The following is a 25,230-nucleotide window of genomic DNA, read 5'->3' as shown; positions in this document are numbered from 1 at the left end:
CTTAAGTCCTGGTTGACTTTCAAAGAGACAGCAGAGGTTTTCTTACAGTTGTGTAAAGGAATTTCTGACCCAGTTCATCTTCTGCAGCCCATCCAAGGTATGGTATTGTAAAACGTTCTGCCTGCACCAATTCTAATATCCCCTCTGTACCTCTCAAAAGCCCACATTTCACTCCCATGTGTGGTGGCCAGGAGCTGACATATCAAATGCAGGCAGAGGGAAAGAGTTAATTGTGTAAAGTCTGTGATGATTTCTCCTGAGTGCAGCTCTGAGTGTCGAGGAGGGGAGGAAGTAACAGTGGGACAGGAAGGCTGCTGGAAACTGGACTCACATAGCAACAACACACACAGCTCAGGATGCAATTCTCTTTATTATTGGCTGAGAAATTAAATGCGTACGGTCACCACAGACAGTGAGAGCGGCTACAAAGAAATCTGAGCACCGAATCCACCGCTGGAAATGATGAGTAGATGGATCTGGAGTTTTCTAAATTCAATACAGTTTGTAAGAACAAACAAAACCATATTTCATGTGACAGGGCACATCATTCCAAGCTGAGTCACCTAGACACAAGGAGAAAATAACTGACATGAGTCTGCAAGAAAAATATGTTTCAAATTCTGGAAATCTAAGATAGATGTTGCAAATACTCAATAGGTCAGGTAGCATGTGTAAAGAGAGAAACAGAAAGGTCATTGATAGAAATGTTACCTCTGTTCCTTCTCCACAGATGCTGCTTTATCTGCTGATTGTTTCCAGCATTTTCTATTTTCACTTCAGTGTAAATGTTCCATTTATTTTAGTCTGTTTCTGTGAATTTTCCCTCCTCTTGGTAGAGTAATGGAGTCGTAGAGCAAACAGCACAGATACAGGCCTTTCTCCCAACCAGTCCTTGCCTGACCAAATTCCCAGGCAACTGATGCCAATTTCCTGTGCTTGGGCCCCATTCCATACATCCATGGACTATTTTCTTCAATGATACTATTATATCTGTCTCAAACACTTCCTCAGCGACCCCAGTCATTTTACTCACCTCTGTCTAACAATGTTGCTGCTATGATTTGTAATGTCAAAACATTGAACTAATTCACAGGAAGATACTGGAGTCTGAAATGTGAGTCTAACTTGGTGTTCACTTTCAGCAAGGTGTGCTTATATCACGTGGTAGAGTAATGATGCAGGCATTCATGGATTCATACATATAACCCATAATGAATTAGTTAAAGAACAAGAATGCTGACTCAAACAATATATTTACAATATTACTCAAATACTACTGAAATATTAAATGCAGAACACTCCTTCCTGCTTAAGTTTAAACTGCAACTTTGTAGATATTACACCCCAACACAGTATACGATGTAATACAAATACTACAGACACACGTCCTCAGCACAGTAAAGGGTAAATTCCTATTCAGGCCTAAAGATTTAATCGCTGTGCAGGATTTGTTATGCTTTTGGGATAACATCTTTCCTGACAAAGGGATGGCTCCGCTTGGCAGGTGAGACAGGCTCAGGATTTGGGACCTCCTCCGTACTGGTAGAAATGGACTCAGACTGCAGGAAGTGGTTTTGACAGTGATTGCCACCTATCTTCTTGAACAATTTTCTTTGCTCTCCTCAACTGATTGATGTGTTGCCTACAAAAGATATCAGACCCAATCTCCACTGTGCAGAAGAGTGATCCAGTTCTAGAAAATGGAACATAGAACATAGAATAGTACAGCACAGTACAGGCCCTTCGGCCCACAATGTTGTGCTGACCCTTAAACTCTGCCTCCCATATATCCCTCCACCTTAAATTCCTCCGTATGCCTGTCTAGTAGTCTCTTAAATTTCACTACTGTATCTGCCTCCACCAACTGACTCAGGCAGTGCATTTCATGCACCAACCACTCTCTGAGTAAAAAACCTTCTTCTAATATCCCCCTTGAACTTCCCATCCCTTACCTTAAAGCCATGTCCTCTTGTATTGAGCAGTGGTGCCCTGGGGAAGAGGTGCTGGCTGTCCACTCTACTTATTCTTCTTAATATCTTGTATACCTCTATCATGTCTCCTCTCATCCTCCTTCTCTCCAGAGAGTAAAGACCTAGCTCCCTTAATCTCTGATCATAATCCATACTCTCTAAACCAGGCAGCGTCCTGGTAAACCTCCTCTGTACCCTTTCCAATGCTTCTACATCCTTCCTATTGTGAAGTGACCAGAACTGGACACAGGACTCCAAGTGTGGCCTAACCAGAGTTTTATAGAGCTGCATCATTATCTCACAACTCTTAAACTCTACCCCTCAACTTCTGAAAGCTAACATCTCATAAGCTTTCTTAACTACCCTATCTACCTGTGAGGCAACTTTCAGGGATCTGTGGACATGTACTCCCAGATTACTCAGATCCTCCACCCTCCCAAGTATCCTGCCATTTACTTTGTACTCTTTGGAAGGACAAATTCTCTTTGGAGTTTGTCCTTCCAAAGTGTACCACCTCACACTTCTCTGGGTTGAACTCCATCTGCCACTTCTCAGCCGACTTTTGCATCCTGTCAATGTCTCTCTGCAATCTTTGACAATCCTTTACACTATCCACAACACCACCAACCTTTGTGTTGTCTGCCAACTTGCCAACCCACCCTTCTACCTCCACACCCAGGTCGTAATAAAAATCATGAGAAGTAGAGGTCCCAGAAATGATCCTTCTGGGACACCATTAGTCACAACCCTCCAATTCAAATGTACTCCCTCCACCACAATGCTCTGCTTTCTGCAGGCAAGCCAATTCTGGATCCACCTGGCCAAACTTCCCTGGATCCCATGCTTTCTGACTTTCTGACTAAATCTACCATGTGGAACTGGTAGGATACTGTCCTTAATCTTTCCAAGTACCCACTATTGATCACCTCTGTAGTCCCCCACCAAAACTGCCTGTCTAGGAGTGAACCATTGACCCTTCTTGCTTGAGGAGCCTTTAATTTGTCTTAGCCACTTGTCCTGCATACTCCTCTGAACGGGCTTGAGGAAGTCCAAGCGTGAACACAAGGGGTGAATCAGGAACAGCATAGCTGGTGAGTTATCAGTTTTGGAGTTTCCACATTACTGTATGCCGGAAGGAAATTAGCAAGCCTCTAGCTCAGTGTCAGTGTGGTGTGTTCCATTGAATTTGTTCACAGTGTGTTCTTTGGACTCTGTGCAAACCTTCACACCAAGCCATTTGGAGCTGGGTGCTAAGGTGCAAATATAATATGTCTTATTCCATTTAATTTTAGGAATAACTGAAACCGTTCCCCCAGAAACTGTTGTCTGTTGTCACTAAGTGTTCTGGAACACCAGACCTTGCAAAGAGGCTTCGCAATACATCAGCAGTGTAAGGGGCTGTTGTCGAGTCCATTGAGAACATTCCTGGCCACTTTGTAGTTCCATCTGCTACTATGAAGAAATCTGTGCCCATGAATGGCCAGGGAAAATCCACATGAATCCTCTGATAGGGTAATGCAGGCAATTCCTTGAGATGGAGATATGCTACTTTTGGCATCTTCATGACATGTTGGCATCCTATACAGTGGATGGCAGGCTATTCGATCTACCAGTCTATCCCAGGGCACCAGACAAAGCAATGCACCAACATTGTCATTTTTACCACACCTAGATGACTAGCATGTAGCTCCTCCAAAACTTTAGCTCTGAGCTTGGATGGTACAACACCTCTCAATCCCCACATAAGATAACCTTCATCAAGGGCAAGTTCCTCTCAGCAGTGGTAAAAATGGGGAGACTGGAGTTTCTTCTGCAAATTCAAGACATTTTGGTTGTTTCTGTAGACCTGAGACAGTGTGGGGTCCTTTCTGGTTTCCCTTTGGATTGTCTTTGCTGTAATAGGGAGGCTTTACTTTGTGTCGGAGAGAATACGTCAAGAAGAGTATTTTTTTTTTGTAAATTGTTCTGGTATTTCTTTTCCCAAAGGTAGACAGGACAATCTGTCAGCAAATCCATGATGAGTCAGCCTCTTCAATTTGATTTTGTAATTATGCCCTTCAAGAAACAAAGCCTTCTTTTGTGATGATGATGCTACTGTTAGCTGAATAACCTTCCGTGGATTGAAAATGGACACTAGTGGTTGATGATCAGTAACAGGGGTAAACTCTTTCCCAGACATGTACTGGTTAAATCATTTTACATCCCAGGTGAGACTGAAGTCTCTCTGTCAATCTGTGCATAATCTTTCTCTGCAGCAGTAAAGGAACATGATGCAAAGATTATGGGGCATTCACTTCCATCCCTCATAACTTGTGACATAACTTCACCTATACTATAAGGCAAGGTGTCACAGGCAAGCTTCACAGGATGATGTGGATCATAATATGTTTGATATCACCACTTCATTTATCCTTTTGAAAGACAACTCACACAGCTTTGTCCATGGTCATTTCATGCCAATCTGAGGTGATGACTTCAAGGGGTGCAGCACAATAGCCAGATTTGGCGGGAACCTGTTATAATAGTTGACAAATACTGAAAAGGACCACCACTGTGACACTTCCTTTGGCCTGGGGCATTCACCACTGCTTGAATTTTCTCAGCACCATTGTGTAATACTTGTGCGTCTATAGTGTGACCACAGTAAGTGATTCTTGGTTTAAAGAATTCACACTTCTTGTATTGAGCTCTGAGCTGTAATTTTCTAATTTTCTTAACCCCGTAGTGAGGTTTTAGAGGTCTTCCTTACCGGTAACAATGATGTCATCAAGGTAAAACTGAGCGCCTGGGCAGCCTTGCAGTACCTGGTCTATAGTTTTCTACCGAAGTGCAGGTGCAGATGCTAATCCAAAAGTAAGCTTAATTTAGTGATAAAGTTATTTTTTGAGTGCTTATGGTGAGAAACATTTTGACTCTTCTTCCATCTCTATCTGCAAGCAGGCCTTAGCTAAGTCCACTTTGCTGAAGTGTTTTCCTCCTGAAAGATTTGCAAAGTTATCCTCTACCTTGGGCAGAGGTTATTGATCTATTTTCAGTACTGGGTTGATGGTGACCTTGAACTCAATATAGATCTTGACAGACCCATAATGCTTGTTTACTGGGATGTCTAGTATTGACCATGGGCTCCACTCAGCCCCACAAAGAATTCCTTCTGCCTCTATGCAATCAGCTCCCATACTTCTTTATCATGGATGGTACAAGGAAATGGACAGGCTTTGTAAAACTTGGATGCGGCATTTTCATCTAACACTATTTTACCTTTGACATGTTTGAGAATTCCAATCCCATCCTTGAATACTGTTGTATCTTCCTTGATTCACTGGTAGAAAGGTTCAATGCAGGGGAAATGACATGAAAATTGTGGATGGATCTTCAATCAAGTTGTAGTTGTCTCAGCCAATCACATCACCACAATGCTGGTCCTCCTGTTTTAAAGCCTACAAGCCCAATATGGCGTGTTGATTGTTGTATTTTACTGTTATGAATGTGCATGTGAGCCCCTGCAATAGTGATAACAAAATTTGTTTGGCTGTGCTGCTTTCTGTTTAGATATTGCAATTTTGTCCATGCTCACAATCATTCCAGACTGCAACTCAATTACACCTCTGTTGTTTCCGTTGATACAGCAACTTCACCTGCTCTCTTAAATGAAAGTAGTACTTCAGCTACAAGCTATTTTTGAATGCTTTCTTTTAAGATTTCATAAACTAAACTCAGCATATCATTAAACCCATTATCGAACTGACAATGCTCAAACAATCTCCAATTCTGCTGCGTATGTTGAAATGGACTCCCTTTCCTTTTGCTTCCACTTATGCAGTCTAAAGTGCTTTGCATTCAACAATGGCTTTGGTTCTAAAGGTTCCTGCATTATTTTCATAATATCAGCAAAACATGTTTCTGCTGATTTGGTTGGAACAGTCAAATCAAACTTCAAAGCAAACTGTATGCCTTTAAATCCAATGTATTCAGCTAAATTGGTACTCATTTCTCATTGGCTATTTCATTTGCTTCAAAATACTGTTCAGTTAGCTCAATATACATGAGCCAGTTACCCAATGAGTAATTGGACAGGTCAATCTTTACGATGTAGCCAGCCATTGCTGCTTATTTTTGTGATTATTATCACTCTTCATGAACCATGAATTCTTCCATTTCGACAGGTTGCTAGTCATCTCGAGTTTGTTTTAAAAATGCCTTATCATGACTGTTATATTTTGTAACTGCAAGACATGAAACTAATTCAAAGGAAGACAGGGGAATGAGAGTCTAACTTCTTGTTTACTTTAAGTGAGGCGCACATGTATCATGTGGTAGCCTGGTGATGTATACAATTCATGTATTTACACATTAAACAAGAATGACCACTCAAACAATATATTTACAATATTACTCAAATAGTACTGAAATATTAAATATACAACAGTTACTCCTCAGGTCCCTTTTAAATCTTCACCCTAGAACTTATGTCTGCCTTGATTTGGATGTCACTACTCTGGGGAAAAGTCTGTAAACATTATTTATGCCTCTCATAAGCTTTATACATTTCTACAAAGTTTTCCCTCATTCTCCTATGTACCAGGGAATAAAGACTTGGCATGACCAACATCTCACTATAACTCAAACTCTCTACTCCTGGCAACATCCTCACAAATAGTTTCTGCATTTGTGCCAGTTCATCCATGTCTTTCTATAACAGGGTAACCAAAACTGTTGCCTCAACTGCAAAATAGTGTCTCATCTGCAATCTTCAGTGCCCTGTTTGATGAAGGTCAGCATGCTTAATGCCTTTTTAACCAACATATCTCCCTGTGATGGCCCTTTCAATGAATGGTGCACATGTGCTCCGAGGTTCCTCTCTTCCCTCATAATCCTGAGTGATCTACCACTCACAGTATATATCATATATTGGTTTGACTTTCCCAAATGCATCTTCACACTCTCATCAGCTTTGAAACTGATATGTCGTTCTTCAGCCTAATTCAGTAACTAATCAAGATCCCACCATAATCTGTGATAACCCTCTCCGGTAACAGGAACACCTTTTAACTTAATATCATCTGCAAACTTACTGATCAAGCCAAATCATTTATATAAATAATAAATAACATGGAACCAATACTGATCCCTGTGGAACACCATTTGCCACATTCCTTTAGACATCACCCTCATCTTCCTAAGTTTGTAACAATTTTGAATCAGCTAACTTGTTCTCCCTTTGTTACATGGGACCTGACCTTACAAAAGATCCTGTCATGCTGAATCTTGTCAAAAGCCTTGCTAAAGTTCAAACTAATAATATCCATTGCCATAACCTCATCTACTCTTTAAGTGTCCTTTTCAAAAATCTCATCAAGGTTCATCAAACATGATTGCTTACCTACAAAGCCATGCTGACTCGTCCAAGTTAGATTCTGTTCATTGCTGTCCCTCAGAATTCCCTCTCATTACCTCCCTACCACAGATGTCAGGTTAACTGGCCTGTGCTAGCCTTCTGAAACAATGTACGAACATGAAACACTTTCCAGACTTTGGGAATTTCACCCGAGGCTAATGAGGGAACAAATATCTCCCCAGAGTGTCCCAGTTCCTTTGCCATATGCTCAGGGCCTGGAGATTTATCCACCTTGAGATGCTGTAAGGCTATAAATATCTCCTCCATGGTAATATGAATGTTCTCTAAAACCTCTCTACTTGTTTCCATTATCTCCAGAGCAATCATCGTTTTCTCCTCTCTAAACACCAAGAAGAATTATTCATTAAAAATTATACCTATCTCCTGTGGCTTGAGATATAGTTGGCTCTGCTGATCTCTAAGGGGGTGTATACTCTCCCGAGCAATGCTTTTAATCTTAAAAGAGCTATTGATTCATTTTTTTCTTTTCCTAAACTTACTTGTCAGATCCAGCTCATATACACTCTTTGCCCTCTTGATTCCTTTCTTAAGAGTTTTCTTATAACATTTTTCTAGTCATTGAGAATCCCTGAACAGATAAACTCTGTGTATGTTTTTTCTTGACCAGAGTCTCAAATATCATTCATCAGCCAAAATTCTCTAAACTTTCCAGGTGTACTTTGTACTTTAAAAGAAATATGCTGCCTCGGGCTCTGAATATCATACTCTCACATACCATCTGTTCCATTCCCTTCAAATAGGCTCCATCCATTTGAAATCCTCCAAAATTTTCATGCTCCAGTTTTCAAACCTGATTTGTGGACCTGTGCTATCCTATTCAATCACTATTTTAAAACTAATAGAGTTATGGCCACAGGAGCCAATGTGCTCTCTGACTGCCACTTCAATTACTTGCTCTCCCCTCTTCCCTGAGTAAGTTCATGTATTGCACCCTACCAGTAGGGTCGTCTCAGTGGGCGGCAGGGTAATGTAGTGGTTAGTGTAACAATCTGCAGCACCAGTAACTGGAAGATCAGGGTTCAATTCCTGTCGCTGTCTGAAAGGAACATGGGTTTCCTCTGGGTGCTCGGCTTCAACCCACATTCCAAAGATCAGTCAGTTAAGGTTAGTAAGTCATGGGTTTACTATGTTGGTGCTGGAAGTGTGGTGACACTTGCGGGCTGCACACAGCACATCACTGGACTGCAAATAATGCATTTCGCTGCATGTTTCAATGTTTTGATGCACATGTGACAAGTAAAGCTAATCTTTAAACATTTAGATCTTTTAAATTTGTCATCAAGCATGACTTGCAGATAGAAAGCCATGTTGATTCCTCTCAATTAGACTTTGTCTGAAATAGAGGTGTTCCAGTGGTGGAGCAGTATGTTTCAGCTTTAATTTTTATCCTTTAACCATTCATGACATTTGATTTGCTGGTGAAACCAAATAGTTTCCTTGGATTCAGAAGTCTATCAAATACACACTCTGGCCCCGCCAAACCCATGAGATTGAGACAGCTCACATTCCAAAGCACCCGTTATCTCTAACCATAACCCAAACAGTGCTTCTAAAGAAAAAGTATTACATTAGCAGTGAAACCTTTCCCAGGGTGTTACACTCCCTCCCCATCAAAATTAGTCATGTCCTCATGACATTGAGATAATTTGTCACCCCTTCATACAAAACACAAAGTCCAACCCAGGTGTAACTGGCAGTGATGTAGCTCACCAAGGAGATAGGTGCCACACTCTGTTCACTGGTTGCAACATAGACAATCTGTCTGGTGGTTTTTTGACTCTTTGGGACCTCCTTACCCCACCACCTATTTCTTCAGCTTCCAAAGCTCCCTGGGCTCTTTCCTCTCTACCTGGGGAGGCCCTCCCTATCCATTACTCGTGTGTCCCCTCATCACTTGTCTAAGGCTGCCTTCATGTTTAGTTACTTTAGTTTCAAGCCTCCATTATTTTCTAACCTCAAACCTGTCTGTCCACTCCTAGTTCTCCCATTTCACTGGCCTCAGTGTGAGAAGGGCTGGGAATCTCTTCATCAATTATTGGGGAGTTTGCGAAGGGTGACATATACCACACCCTCATTTCCTCATCCTCCGAGTTGTATCTCATCCAGGAGTAGAGTCCAGTCTAATCCTTCCTGCTGCTGGTCCTTCGGTTCCCCAGGTCACCGCAGAGTCCTTATACTTGGTGTAGAGTCCAGGTCAGGCTCTGTGTCAACATGTACCTCTTGCCCCAGAGGTAGAAGGTGGTTCAGATGGAGAATCTTGACAGGCCCATTCCCATCCTTTGGTTTCACCCAGAAAACTGGTACATTTGGTATCTGACTCTCCATTCCATAGGGCATTGCTGCCCAGTAGTCAGCCAACTTATACTTCCCAGGTAGCCCCAAATTCCTTATGAGGGTTCGGTCTCCAGGCATTAGTGGGGAGAACCTAACCTTTTGATCGTGCTGCCGCCTATCTCCTTGATTTTGCTTGGCAGCTGAGACGCCAGCTAATTCATAAGCCTTTTGCAGTTCCCTTCTCATATCAGACATATACTTCAGATAAGCCTTCTGTTGTAGATCTTCCCCACAGGTCCCAAAACAGAGAACAATGGGCAACCTCACTTTGCATCTAAACATCAGATAATATGGCGAGTACCCAGTAGTTTCATTCTGTGTACTGTTGTAGCAGTGGACCAGATGTCCAATGTGTTGACTCCACTTGTTCATTTTACTGATCTCCAATGTTCCAAGCATGTTCAGCAAGGTCCAATTGAAACTCTTGAGCTAGAGATCACTCTGCAGGTGATAAGGTGCAGACTGAGACTTCCCGACAGCATGCTCAGCAACTCATATATGAGCCTACTCTCGAAATCCCGTCTCTGATTGCTATGTATCCACCTGGGGAGGCATCACAAATGAAATATTTCTCCCATAACACTTTGGCCATGGTGGATCCTTGGTAGGGAAGGCTTGCACATATCTGGTGTAGTGATCTGTAATAACTGAGACATTTGGCATGGTGTTGGCATCAAGTTGTATTGACACGTACTCCATACACACCAGATCCAATGGCCCTGCACTCTGAAAATGGGACAACAGAGTGGCCCTTGTAGGCAGCATCTTCCTCCGTATACATCGAATGCACGACTTGCAGTATTCTTCAACCCCTGGCTTCATTCAAAGCCAGTAGAACTCATCTCTGAGCAATCAATAGGTCTTGTTGACCCACAAATGACTGGAATCATCGTTCAGTGACTTCAACAGAATCCTTTTATACTTCTCAGGCAGAACCAGTTGGGTATGCCGAGGCCTGTCTAGAGGTGACGTGACCCAGTATAGAATCTGGCTCCACATCTCCAGTTTGGGCCATTCTCTCAGTAGCAGAGACACCGCAAAATGTTTCATCTTGTCCGCTTGGGCCATGTCTCCTTCCACAACCGCTGACCTATGCACGGGTCATCTCGCTGAGCGTCTGCCTCTTCCCCAGACTCAATTCTGGCAGTCAAGTTGCAGTACGCTTGTGGAATGGCTCCATCCAAAGCTCCAAAATAACCAACCGTTCAATTCTGCCCTTGCCTTTTCTCTGCCTTCCCCGTGATGGAATACTGGTACATGGCTTGACTCCAGGGGCAGGAATGCTCTCTCACTCTCTGTCCCTGTCCAGACCTTCAAGTGCACTTCAGGACAATGCATCAGCATCAGTGTTCCAACTCTCCAGCTGGCATTTCAAGCTGAAATCATAGGCAGACAATGCCATCAACCAACAATGGCCTGTGGCATCCAATTTTGCCAAGGTCAGGGTATAAGTTAATAGCATGTTGTTTCTCCTCACCTCTAACTTGGCACAATATAGATTGTCACCTAGCTTATCCACCAAAGCTCACTTTAATGGCAGGAACTCCAACTTGTGTGTGGAGTAGTTTCGCTAATAGGGTGACTTACTCCTGCCGACTAATGCAAGAGGTCGCAACCCTGTGCTCTGATCCTAATTCAGAACCTCCCCTAAGCCCTCTCTGTTGGCATCCAGATGCAGTACAAATGGCAATTGGGGGTCTGCAAAAGGCAGCACAGGGACTTTCTTCAGCAACTGTAAGGCCTCTTCATGTCTCACATCCCATCTCACTCCAAAAGGCTCCGAAGGACGAAGATAATCTTTATCATCCTCTCCTTTCGTCCTCCTCCTTTTCTTCCCCAAGGGAGGCTAACCACACAGAAGCTAATTTAAAGGGTGACTCACTCTCGCATAGTCCCTCACGACCCTCTGATTGTACCCACAGAACCCAAAGAACGAGTGCAGAGCACTCACAGTCTGGAGCCTTGGCCATGTGGTCACTGCCTCTATCTTAGATGGATCCGTAACTACGCCATCCTCTTAGACTATCTGCCCAACATAGTCGGCAGACACCTTGCAGAACTGGGATTGTCCAGGAAAAGTTTTAACCCGTTAGCCTTTAGGTGGCCCAGCACCTTCAGTAGCCTCGCTTCATTTTCCTTCAATGTGGACATGAACACTATGAGATCATCCAGGTACACCAATACCTCAAGCAAGTTCATATCCCCACCGTTTTCTCCATAACACGCTGAAAAGTCACCGTTGCTCCCAAAATGTCCTGTGGAATTCCTTCAAACTGGCAGAATCCCAGTAGACATATGAATGCCATCTTCTCTTTATCAGACTTATTTGTGGGGGTATGATAATACCCACTCCTCAAATCCAGCACACTGAACCACTTCGCACCACTCAGGCAGGCCAGCACGTCTTCCATTTTTGGGACCGTGTACCTGTCGGGGACTGTACACCAGTCCAGAGTCCACGCACATCGTACTTTCCCATTCTTCTTCCTGGCCACCACAACTAGAGACACATACGGACTTTTAGACTCAGGGATGATCCCAGCTTCCTTGAGCTTCCGCAGATGCTGCTGAATGTCTTCCACCTCTGCAGGTCCCATTTGCTGCATCCTTTTTCTGGATGAGGTGTCCTCTGTCACCCAGCTGGTGTGGCGAGTGCTCTTGGAACAACCAACATCAAACTCATCTGTAGAAAAGACATCTTCCTCCTTCAATATCTTCCCTATCAACTTCCTCTTTCAACCTCCAAGTACCAGGGAGTCGCCCAAAATTGAGTGACTCCTCTTATCCGTCGGGGGTAGGCGTTGTTGTCGAGAACATCCTGAGCTTACGATAAGGAGCTTTTCGCACCTGGGCCCTTTCTCATTTATTCACCAGGAAGGTAAGGGCTGATACCCACTCAGAACACTCACTGGAGGACTCATTAGACCTTCCACATCAGAACACTCCTTCCCCTTGCTCCGCAGAAACAGAAACAACTTGTCTTTAAAGTCTCCGCCCCCGGCTACAAGAAACTCATATTCCGATTTGGCACACTCGTCCACACACCCCTCCTTCCAGAAAGTTTGGGCAGCCTATGGCCCTCTCTTCCTGGGCCCCAATAGTACCAGGCCGATCCACTGTTGTTACAACAGCATTAGTCTGAAAAAAAAACAAATTCTTTGCCTGCCATTTTGTCAAACTCCCACTCCATAATCATAACTGATCCTAATGCTGTAACGGTATGTGAAGTCTGAATTAACAATTCATTGGGGCTATGAATGTCTACCCCACTCTATACACACGCATTCGTTACCTGCAACCATCACTCAACCCCTACAGCATCCATAAACACGTATCGTAATCATTTCACCGGACAATAGTTTAGCACAGACTTAACCACACAACCCACTGGATCAATGCTCAGGGCAATCACACAGCATCCAGCAAAATTGATCTGGGATGATATCCCCACAATGAAACCACTCGATTTCCTCAGCTGTGTTAGTCTAGGATGTACACATTCCGGTCCCACCAAACCTGTGAGATTGAGATGGCTCACATTCTAGAGCACCCGCTATCTCTAACCACAACCCAAATACTGTCTCTACAGATAGACCACTACACTAGTAGTGAAACCTTTCCCAGCTGTTACACTGGTATGGTTGTGTTCAGTTCTTTCTTTATGGGCGGAGTCATAGTGTACCTTCTTCCTGCTCAGTAATACTCAGCGTATATCCCCCTGAACCCTCCAATATGTCCCTCTCTAACCACTTGGCACTCAGTCCATTCTTGTGGAACTCACTCCCTCTGTGGAACAGTAGGACTGTTGAGATAACTTCCTGAACAACACTGTGTCTAAAATTCACATTTAACATAAGTAATAAGTAACATTTCATTCAATTGTGATACTTACGGAAATGATGAATGTTCACACAGTCTTCTTTGCCTCTATCATTATTAGGTTCATTGTTACCCCACATTCTATAACTGTACAAAGATCCATCAATCCACGTGAAATGTTCCTCCTGTGGGATATAAATCAGTGATTATTCATGTGGGAATGGTGATTAACCTGTCCTTTAATGGTACGGGGGGGGGGGTAGCTGTACCTGAGCCAGTGTGAGACCAGAATATGAGGAGTCAGGACAAGCACATCCCTCTCTAACTGCTGGGCACTCAGTCCAGTTCTGACAAGCACAGGTAGGCAGGAGATATAGGAGTGTTTAGTAGCACCCCACTTGGCTCAGGAACAGTTACTACCCGACAATGGTCATGAACTGGAGTGGATAACTTAATTCACGACTACTTCAACCTGATTCTGCGACCTACAGACTCACTTTCAAGGACTCTTTGCAACTCATTTCCTCAGTATTATTTCTAATTGTGCAATTTGTCTTCCTTTGCACTTTGGTTGTTCAACAGTCTTTGTCTGGTTACTTATAGTGTTTATGTAAAATTCTATTGTATTTCTTCTTTCCTGTAAGTGCCTGCAAGAAAATGAATCTCAGGGTAGTATATGGCAACATATACATACTTTGATAATAAATTTACTTTGAAATTTGAACTTTGAGATCCTTACTGTGTTCAATTACAATCATTATTTATAGTCAAAAATAGGGAGCTCATCAGAAATCTCAGAATTATCTGTACATGAAGATATAAAATACAATATCAATCAGTCAGTGAGGTCAGCTTTACCCAGTATCCTGAATGGTTGTAAAAGCATGAATCACAGAAACTCACAGCTGAGAAACACTTTGTCCTTCCAAGTGAATCTAAAACCCTTGAGTTGGATGTGTATTTGTTACTCTTTTTCAAGAGTTCCTCAATGAATGAATGTTGAATCTTGTTTGGGGACTAAACAGAGTTTAACATTATTTTGGTGAACACATTGCCTCATGGCACATTGAACAATAATAGAAAACAACTCTCCTTGATGTGGTTTAGCCAGTGTCATATTTTTGGGCTAAGTGAATCTGCTTCAAGTTATCTGTAGTTCAAGTCAATCATTCTCGATCCTATGCTTACTCGGCCATTGTCAGTCATGCTCTTGACAGCTCAGTCAACTGTGATACAGTCATGCAGCAGGTAGTGCTGCTGCCTCACATGTCTAGAGACCAGGATTCAAACTTGAGCTCTCCATAAAGCACCTATTTAATGGAGAGCTGGGCGAGGACAAACTGTCATATGGTGGACAGAAAACGAGATCCAAAGGCTTTCTGAGAACAGCCCTGATGAGCTTCAACATTGACACAAGTCACTGGGAACTGCAAAATTAGATCATCATACCTGCACAAAAAAGATGGTGCTCGCTCAAATGAGAACGTTGGAATGGAGGAAGCAAAAGGGGAATAGAATATCTGAAAATTCGAACACCACAGAGGTTATCGCATCCCCCACCTCCATTCTCCATCTAAATGAACATTTGAGCACAGATTGATCTAATCAGCTACCCCCGTACACATCACAACACTAGACTGGATGTCATGGTCTTACTCAAGAACGAGTGACACAAAACAGTGTCAGAGGTTTAGTTAGCCAACTACTTTTAAAGTTTTGATTAGGCATTTTCCATTGTTCAATATTTGCAACGTTTTTCTGATGATTTTGTGTGAAGTATTCCATGCAAATGTAATGCACTTGTTATTGATGTCAGGTGATTCATGTGATTTATTTCAATTTCATATCCCCACACCTTGTCATTCCCAGTTTTCTAATTTCTTCATAGCTGCTTAGTGAAATTGCTCTGCACACCAGCCTTGCCCAGAGTCGCTGATACATTTTGGGAACAAAAATGCATCAGCTTCAGGGAATGGATTAACTAAAACCTGAACACAGAGAGAATCAGTCAGAGTGAAGGGAAATGGGGGAGGTGCATTAATCAGAGATCATAGAAGAACAGGATAAATAGCAGAGCAGATGCATCTGTGGAAATATCAGGGTTCTCACCAGCTAGCCAGAACATCAGCACTGTCTGTCTATATATTGTATTTCCATATGCAGAGTATATGACACTGATTATATGTTGTATTTCCATATATAGAACATGTAGCATTCTACCGTGTGTGACGTATCCTCACGTCAAAGTTTTACCAGCACAAAAACAGTGGAGATAATTTCTGGAAGGATAGAATTTAAAAATAGAGAAGTTGTGTAAATCCTGGACAGAACTGTGGTGAGACTGCACTCTGATCTGTGCACAGTTCAAGGCTCACTAAATGGAAAGGCTACGGAGACACGGCTGAGGGTGAGTATTCCAGGGAAGGTGGATCTCATTCGAGGCAATAATTCTGATCAGGGGACTGATCCCTCAGTCGGTTACCGTTTCAGAAACGGTGATTTTAACTCCCTGACCTTTAGCACAGCCATGGATAAGGATAGGAGCAGATGAGGGAGAAAGGAAAATCACACTGCTTGTGTCAGGTAAAAGAGGGTGAGAGGAGGCTCACGTGGAAACATAAACATGAGGGATTTTATTTGTTCACAGGATGTAGTGACACGAGTCAGTTCAGAATTTATTGTCCTTCCCTGATCATCCTCTGACCATTTCAGAGGGCAGGTAAGAGTCACACATTGATGGATCTCTGGAGTCACAGTGAGGCCAGACTGGGGAAAGGTGGCAGATTCCTCACCCTGAAGAACAACAGTGAACTGGATGAGTTTCTACAACAGTCTGGCAGTTCCGTTGTCACCATTTCTGATAGCAATGTATTACTCCAGATTTGTTGCATTTTATTTACTTTGAGCCAATTTCCCTAGCTGATGGTCTGGGATTCAAACTCGCATCCCTGGATCATTAGGATACACCCAGTCATTAACCCCCACACTACTGCACCCCTGTTACTATGCAGGATGTCAGGTGTAATTCTGTCAGTGAACACTGATGCCACTTCAGAGATTCATCAATGTGTTAATGCAATCAGCCCTCTGAAATGGTCAGAGGAGATTGGGGAAGGTCAGCTTCTGGTCTGGCCAGGGTCATGACATCCTGTAGTGTAATTCACCATCATTAACTTTACCTTGCAAATGTCATTCAGGCCAATCCAAGCCTTTGGCCTGCTTTGGTTCACGAATTTGATCATATTAGAAATGAAAATGTTATGTTCGGCTGAATACACAGAAGCCAGCTGTCCGCAACAATGGTCTTGATTACAGAAATCCTTTGAATGGAAAAAATAATTAATCTGTTTTTCATCTTCTTACAGACCTCTCAGTAAAGCACCCAAACAACACTAGAACATAGGGCCAAGCTCTCAGATCCACAATGTTCTTTATCTTTTCTTCTCCTGAGGTTTTATGACGGCTGGCAAACAGCTTTAAGGTGCATTACCACCAACTTCTGAACTGCACTGTAGGTCAGGATATCTAAATCCTAAAGGTTTGCATTTGTATCAAATTCTAGAAAAAAGGACCTGTATTCTTAAGGAACTGTGCTATATATTTAAATCAATAACCTTGTGATCCTTTCTGCAAACATTGTTAATGTTGCATCGTATTTTATTCCGTGATGCCTCACCAGTACGTGCTCAACTATTCTTGCAGATTGCAGTACTCACACCTCCTACTATTGTGTGTCTTCATTAAAAACAATGTAGTTTTTAACCCTGTGTACCTATACCTCAATCTCAATATTATCAGCTTCTCCCTTTTGCTCTATCCTGCATTCCTCGACCAACCCACTTCTTTCTGGATATTATAAAGACGACTTCCTGTTCTCTCTTCATCCTATTGATTTCTTCACAGTTTTTTCTTTCACTTTTGATAATATTTTTCATTTCTCCTAGTTGCCTCCTTTGCTAATTTTTCTGCTTGTTCGTTCCTGCTAATACCAACATGTGCTGGAATCCATATAAAACATATACAGTATCCCATTAATATAAGTTTAAATAAGATTTGTATTATCTCACAAATAATGTCTTATCTTGCCTCTGAATGGAAATCTTTTAGACTCCTGATTGTTGTGCCAGAATCAGACAGTATTACAACTCATATCAGTCCCACTTCCTCTGCCGCTGCAGAGCCAGCTGTCACTTCATGTGTACACTCTGAGAAATCATCATGCAACCTGACCTGCTTTCTAATGTTAAATTTAGCCAATACCAATCTTACCCCAAATCTACTGTTACTGTTTGTAAGCATCTGTATATATTTGTAAATATCCATGACTAATACTAGTTCCATAAATTCAACTATATCTTGATTTAAAATCACTTCTCTGCTTTTCTGTCTCCTTTTGAATAATTTAAGATCCACTTTCAGTACCCAGGGAAAAGGCATTGTCATACTTACTGCCTTAGTACCCATTCTGCTTTTCCTTCAATAGTCCAAGCAAAGTGTCTGATTGCCTTTCTTTCCTTGTCCTAACATGGATCTAAAAGCTATTTTGTTGAATGGTTTTCCCATGCCCTTGCAGGCTTATCCAATATGTTAACACAAGCTGTGTTCCTCTCAGTTCCAAAGGTGTCTCTCCCGACTCCACCTGCATCGCTACGACTGGTATTGTCCTTATTGCCTCACTGACTAACCTTAATGCTTGGCTTTGAATTGTATCCAACTTTCTGAGCATACTGTGTGATGCTGATCCATATACCATACTTCCATTGTCCAGTATTGATCTTATTAGTCATATATATATATATATATATTGCTTTCAAGAATTTTTATAGCTTGCTTTTCCTTTCCCGTTGAACACCTTAGAACATATAGCACTTTCTTACTTTTGGTTATTAATTCCTTAATATCTGCTGGCCATGTAGGTCTTGTATTGAACCAAATTCCTAAAAATTTATAGTTATCTACACTTAGTATTTCTCTACCATAAAGTTTTCATTTTAAGTGTTGTTCTATCCTCTTCCTAGTGAAAAACATTATTTTGGATTTCTCTGCTGAAAACCTGGATTGTAGGCAGCCGTCAATCCCAGGGGGGTCATGGGTTTGTGCCTCTGGTGAACTGTGTCCTCTCTGGGGCACAAGCCTGGATGGGAAGATTTGAAGAACTGGCTATTGCCCATGCAGCAGGTCACCAACTAATTCCACAGATTCACCACTGTCTGGCTGAAGCAATTCCTCCTCATCTCCATTCTAAATGGATATTCTTCTGTTCTGTGTCCTCCACCTTAGGAAACTGCTCAAATCTACTCTGTTGAGGCCTTTCAAAATACGATATGTTTCAGTGAGATCCCCCCTTTGTTCCTCTGAATTCCAGTGAGCATAGGCCCAGAGCCATCAAATACCCCTCACTTACAATCCCAGAATCATTCTCATGATTTTCCTTTGAAACCTTCTCCAATGTAGGCACATTCTTTCTTAGATAAAGGGTTCAAAACTGATCACTATACTCCAAATGAGCCTCACCAGTGCCTTATAAAGCCTTAACATTACAAACTTATTTTCATATTCTAATTCTCTTGAAATGCATGCTAACATTGCATTTGCCTTCCTCACCACCAACTCAACCAGCATAAGGACTCCCAAGTTTGTATGCACCTCAGCTTTTTAAATTTTCTCTCCATTTCAAAAATAGTCTAGATTTTTATTTCTTCTACCAAAGTGCATGACCATACACTTCCTGACACTGTATTCAACCTGCCTCTTCTTTGCCCATTCTGCTAATCTGTCTAAGTTCTTCTGCAACCTCTCCGCTTCCTCAGCACTATCTGCTGCTCCCCCTATCTTTGTACGGTCTGCAAACTTGGCCACAAAGTCATCATTTCCTTCATCCAAACCATTGCCATATAATACAAAAGGAAGCAGCCCCATCACAGACCCTTGTGGAACACCTCTAATCACTGTCAGCCACCAGAAAAGGCTCCCTTCATTCACACTCTTCGCCTCCTGCCAATCAGTCAAAGCTTTTTCCTGTATTACCATAGTCTCATACCTTGTTAAGCAGACTCATGTGTGGCACCTTGTCAAAGGCCTTCTGAAAATTCAAGCACAGACCATCCACTGATTCTCCTTTACTTATCCTGCTTGATATTTCTTTAAAAATACCAACAGATCATTTTCCAATGGTCTGATATCTACTCTCAACTCTCTTTTACTCTTTATATATTTGAATAAAATTTTGGTATCCTCTTTAATATTATTGGCTAGCTTACCTTAATATTCCATCTTTTCCTTCCCTTTAACTTTTGAATTGCCTCGTGTTGGTTTTTAAAAGCTTCCCAATCCTCTAACTTCCCACTCATTTTTGTTCTATTTTATGCCCCCTCTTTGGCTTTTATGTTGGTTTTGACTTCTCTTGTCAGCCATGGTTGTGTCATCCTGCCTTTAGAATACTTCCTTCTCTTTGAGGTGGATATATCCTGTACCTTTTGAATTACTCCCAGAAATTCCTGCCATTGGTGGTCTGCCAATGTCCCTGACAATGTTCTCTCCAATCAATTTTGGCCAACTCCTTTCTCATGCCTCTGTAATTCCCTTTTCTCCATTGTAACACTGAGACATCCGACTTTAACTTCCTCTGAAATTTCATGGTGCATTTGATCATATTATGATCATTGAATGCTAAGGGTTCTTTTACCTTAAACTCTATGATCAATTCTGGTTGATTGTACATCACCCAGTCCAGATTAGCTAATCTTCTCATGGGCTCAGCCACAAGCTGCTGTAAAATAAACATCTCATAGGCATCCTAGAAATTCCCCTTCTTGGGATCCAGCACCAACCTGATTTTCACAATCTACCTCCATATTGGAATCCCCCATGACTATCATAACATCTCCCTTTTGACATGTATTTTCTTTCTCCCGTTCTAATTTGTAAACCACATCTTAGCGGCAGTTTAGAGATCTGTATAAATCTGCCATCAGAGTCTTTTTACATTTGCAGTTTTTTTAGCTTGACCCACAATGCTTCTACATCTTCTGGTCCTATGTCACTTCCTTCTAATGATTTGATTTCATTTTTTGCCAGCTGACCCACCCCACCCCCTCTGCCTTCCTGCCTGTCCTTTCATACAATGTGTATCCTAGGATGTTAAGCTCCCAGCTATCATCCTCTATCAGCCACAACTCTGTGATGCCCACAACATCTTACATATCATACATGCTAGTCTGTAACTGTTGCTACAAGTTCCTCTGCTTTATTTCGTACACAGCAGATATTCAGATATTGTTTTTCTAACTATTGCTTGCACCTTTTTATATTCAATTAGATTTTAAAAATTGTGTGTCTGCTTTAATATTCTAAAGGCTCTATTATGAAGTTTTATTGCTTTCACACCTTCTTATGACTTCCATGTTACCATTTTCTTTTTCAGCTCTATTCCATTTACTTGGTATATTTATTGTTGTGTGTTGTTATTGTCACTTCTACAATCTTGTTACATAAAAGATCCACATCCTCATTGATTTCAATATTCCGTAATTCCTGATCAGAATCAGGTTTATTATCACTGGCAAGTGTTAGCAGCAGCAGTTCAAAGTAATACATAATATAGAAGAAAAAAACTAAATAAGCAAATCAATTGCAGTACATGTATATTGAATAGATTCAATATTGTGCAAAAGCAGAAATAATACACATTCAAAAAGTGAGGTAGTGTTCATGGGTTCAATGCCCATTTAGGAATTGGATGGCAGTGGGGAAGAATTTGTTCCTGAATAGCTGAGCGTGTGTCTTCAGGCTTCTATACCTCCTACTTGGTGGTAACAATGTTAAAAGGGCATGCCCTGGATGCTGGGGGTCACTTCTTTCTTTAAAGTTTACTCAATTAGCCTTTTCAAATAGCCAACATGCCAGCAAACCTTCCTGATCATCATTTCTATTTCTATTTGACATTATACAGGGTAAAGATACTGCCTGTTGTTTCTTTCAGAGCCTTCCATGAACACTTTCCTGGATTTAATACAATCATTCCTACAGTTCTGATCAAGAAGATCCAAAACCTGGGCCTCTATACCTCCCTCTGCAACTGGATCCTTAACTTCCTCACCAGAAGACCACAGTCTGTGAGGATCAGAGGTAACATTTCCACCTCACTGATAATCATCACTGGTGCACCTCAGGGGTGTGTGCTTAGCCCACTGCTCTACTCTCTCTACACACATGACTGTGTGGCTAGACACAGTTCACAAGCCATCTATAAATTTTCTGATAACACAAGTATTGTTGGTGCAACTAATTTTAGAGGACCTAACCTGGTCCCAACATATCAATGCAGCTATAAAGAAGGCAAGACAGTGACTGTACTTCATTAGGAGTTTGAAGAGATTTGGTATGTCAACAAAAACACTCAAAAACTTCTATAGATGTACCGTGGAGACACTCTGACAGGCTGCGTCACAGTCTGGTATGGCGGGGGGGGGGGGGGGGGGGGAGTTTGGTGGGTTGGCCACTGCACAGGACCAAGAGAAGCTGCAGAGGGTCATAAATTTAGTCGGCTCCATCTTGCGTACTGGCCAGTGATTATAAACCTGATTCTGAGATGGTGACAAGAAGGCATACAGGAGTGAAATATATCAGCTAATTGAGTGGTGTCACATCAACAACCTTGCACTCAATGTAACTGAGAGCAAAGAATTGATTGTGGACATCAGAAAGGGTAAGATGGAAAATATACACAGATCTTTATAGAGGAATCAGAAGTGGAAAGAGTGACCAATTTCAAGGTCCTGGGTGTCAGCATCTGTTGATTTATAATTTAACATTTTGATGCAGTTATAAAGAAGGCACGACAGTGGCTGGGTTGCATTTGGAGTTTGAAGAGATTTGCTATGTCCGCAGACATTCACAAATTTCTATAGAAGTACCTTGGAGAGCATTCTGACTGAGTGCATCACTATTTGTTATGGATGGTTGGTGGTGAGGGTGCTCCATCATGGGTACCAACCTCCGTAGAATCCAGGATATCTTCAAGCACCCCCATCATTAAAGACCTCCATCTCCTGGGACATGCCCTCTTCTCATTGTTACTATCAGGGAGGACATATAGTCACACACTCATCAATTCAGCAACAGTTTCTTCCCATCTGCCAGGAGATTGCAGAATACACACTGAACCCATGAACACAACCTCACTACTTTTTTTGCACTGCTTATTTAATTTAACTATTTAACATACCTACGTATACGTAACAACAAATTTCTGATTCTAGTGATGCCATAATTAATGATCAATCAATTACTGATTCAGAAACTGCAATAAAAGTTACTCTTGTCCCACTTCCATCATTTATACAGATCAGGTTTTCCTTTTCCATATGTTCTTCTCTCACTCCTTCGTTAATGTTATCATGTTCCCCTCACAATGGGCTGTGTGTGAACATTAAAATACCCACACCATACTGTATTTCCCTCTGTACCAGTAAACCTATTTCTAATTTTTACAAGAATTATAGATATTAATAATTTTAATTGTACCTTCCTTTGTGCATCCTTCAGTTACTATGTACTCTAGCTCTTCTTTCTTTAGTTCTTCATATTTTAAAACTCTTTTGACAAAAGTTGCACACTCACCTCCTCCTCTGTTAACTCTATCATTTCTTCCACTGGCATAACCATTAACTACAAGATCTAGTGTTGGATGACACCATGTTTCTTGCACACATATCACATCTGGTTTCTCAGCCAACTAAGTTACATAACTCTTAACTTTCTGTCCACTAGCTATTAAACTTCTAGAACTCTGCTGAAGAATTAACAGGATTAGTATTAGTAACCTTGTAAATAATCCTCTAGACTTGGATCACCCCTACCCAGTTCTACCCGCACTCAGTTCCATGAAATCATCTGATATTCAAAAACCTCTCAGCTGCCTTCACTGTCATTTTTATCTTTTCCATATTTGTTTTTTTCTGCTCAGAACAATTCAAACCTTTACCATGAACAAAACTAATTTATCTATATTAATCACTAATGTTGAAAGATTTCACTGACCTTGTCTTGTATTTGTACTTGAATCATTTCCACTTTAACTCTTCTCTCATTTTTTACCATGCTGTTTCCACATATGACACAACGTGCTGTCCCCTCATTTGTATAATTCCATTGCTTTTTTCCTAACTTCACATCCGCCAGAGGCTACTGTGTGGGCCCTACCATGATGACAGCATTTTACTGGTTTATCTTGTTTGCACTGCTCACACATACATATGTTCTCCTCCACACCTACCGCACCTCCGCTGCATGCCCATATTTCTGACGTTTATAACAACTTAGTAGTGGTGGAACATTGGCTCTGTCACTAAAGCACATGAATCCAATTGGTACTTTTTCCAGTAAGATTGAACCCTGAAATATTAACATAACAGATGTGCTGTAAACTTTAGTCCATTCCACACTGTTTTCAATCTTTTTATCACTGCCGTCAATCCTTCTTTGATATTTTTCTTTAGTTTCTCTGTTTTCTCTGATTGGTATTCCCATTATCACCCCTTTTCACACCACTTTTTCCCCTGACACTCTTTTCTATAACCTTGCTTTTGCTAACATTTAGTACCTCCATTGCTTTGTCCCTCTGCTCCAAATTTTTACAAACAATCAACAGTGCTCCATCATACAGAAACTTTGCTGTACTAACATTATATCTCCTATTTCCTTCTTTAGATCATCAAACAGTGCTAATGGACTCAATGCATTTACTCCACTCCCTTGCTTAGACTTAAACAGTATTTTAAACTCCTCCTCTATCACCTTCCTTCAAATCTAACATCGTTCTCTATCATAATCATTTTCTCATTTATTTCCACTTTTCCTATTTCCTACCTGTCTGCACTTTCTTCCACTCCTCATAGACCCTTATATCCTCCTTTTCCATTCCACTCCTCCTATCCCAACCCAGTCAGAGTTCAGATTCAACCCACGATGTCATGATGAGCTAATTAAGCCAGTGTTGGCGAATTAAAGTAATCCCTTCTGTATGCACCCGGTCAATTTATGCGACTATCTTAGATCTTCTTAAGCACCTCTATTGTATCTACTGTCACTACTGCTCCATGGGCCAGATTCCCATCACCCACTAATCTCTGTCAAAATCTTGACCTGCACAACTTCTTTAAACTTTTTCCCTCTCATCTCAAACGATTGCCCTTTGGTGTTAGACATGTCGATCATGGGAACATGATACCAGCTCTCTACTCTATCTATGCCTCACAGTTTTATTCCCCGTCAAGAATCCCCTCAGCCACCACCACTCCAGACGAAACAAGCCTTGTTGTCCATTCTCTCCTTGGAGCACTTAACAACCAATGTAGGGAGCAGCTTAGTAAACCTGTTCTGCATCCTTTCCAAAACCTCCACGTCCTTTCTGTATTTGGCAGAGCAAAACTTAATAGAATTCTCCAGAGTATAATAACACTGTAACGTAACTTCCTGGCTCTTCAAGTCAAGTCATGTCAAGTCACTTTTTATTGTCATTTCGACCATAACTGCTGGTACAGTACACAGTAAAAACGAGACAACATTTTTCAGGACTCATTGCCTTGAACTCATTACCTCAACTAATAAGAGCAAACGTGCCAAACACCTTCTTTACCACCTATCAACTTGTGCAACCACTTTCAGAGAGCTATGGACTCGCATCCCAAG

The 25,230-nt window shown here is 41.6% G+C and overlaps 1 protein-coding gene across 8 annotated transcripts in view; it reads right to left on the bottom strand.

The window, feature by feature from the left end:
- Positions 1-427: 427 nt before the first annotated feature.
- Positions 428-25,230, bottom strand: part of LOC132403631 (lectin-like) — a 97,238-nt gene continuing 72,435 nt past the window's right edge. For all 8 annotated transcript variants that reach the window (XM_059987111.1, XM_059987109.1, XM_059987113.1 and 5 more), the window contains 3 exons: positions 16,719-16,859; positions 13,613-13,724; positions 428-563 (listed from right to left, as the gene is read on the bottom strand). In XM_059987111.1, coding sequence (XP_059843094.1) covers positions 493-563; positions 13,613-13,724; positions 16,719-16,859 — 324 coding nt within the window. In that variant the 3' untranslated portion in view covers positions 428-492. The remainder of the gene's footprint in view (positions 564-13,612; positions 13,725-16,718; positions 16,860-25,230) is intronic.

The sequence above is a fragment of the Hypanus sabinus genome, chromosome 13 (assembly GCF_030144855.1).
Source record: "Hypanus sabinus isolate sHypSab1 chromosome 13, sHypSab1.hap1, whole genome shotgun sequence".
Classification (NCBI taxonomy): Eukaryota; Metazoa; Chordata; class Chondrichthyes; order Myliobatiformes; family Dasyatidae; genus Hypanus; species Hypanus sabinus.
Note: the sequence above shows the minus strand (reverse complement) of the source record. Positions and strands in the feature narration are given on the sequence as shown.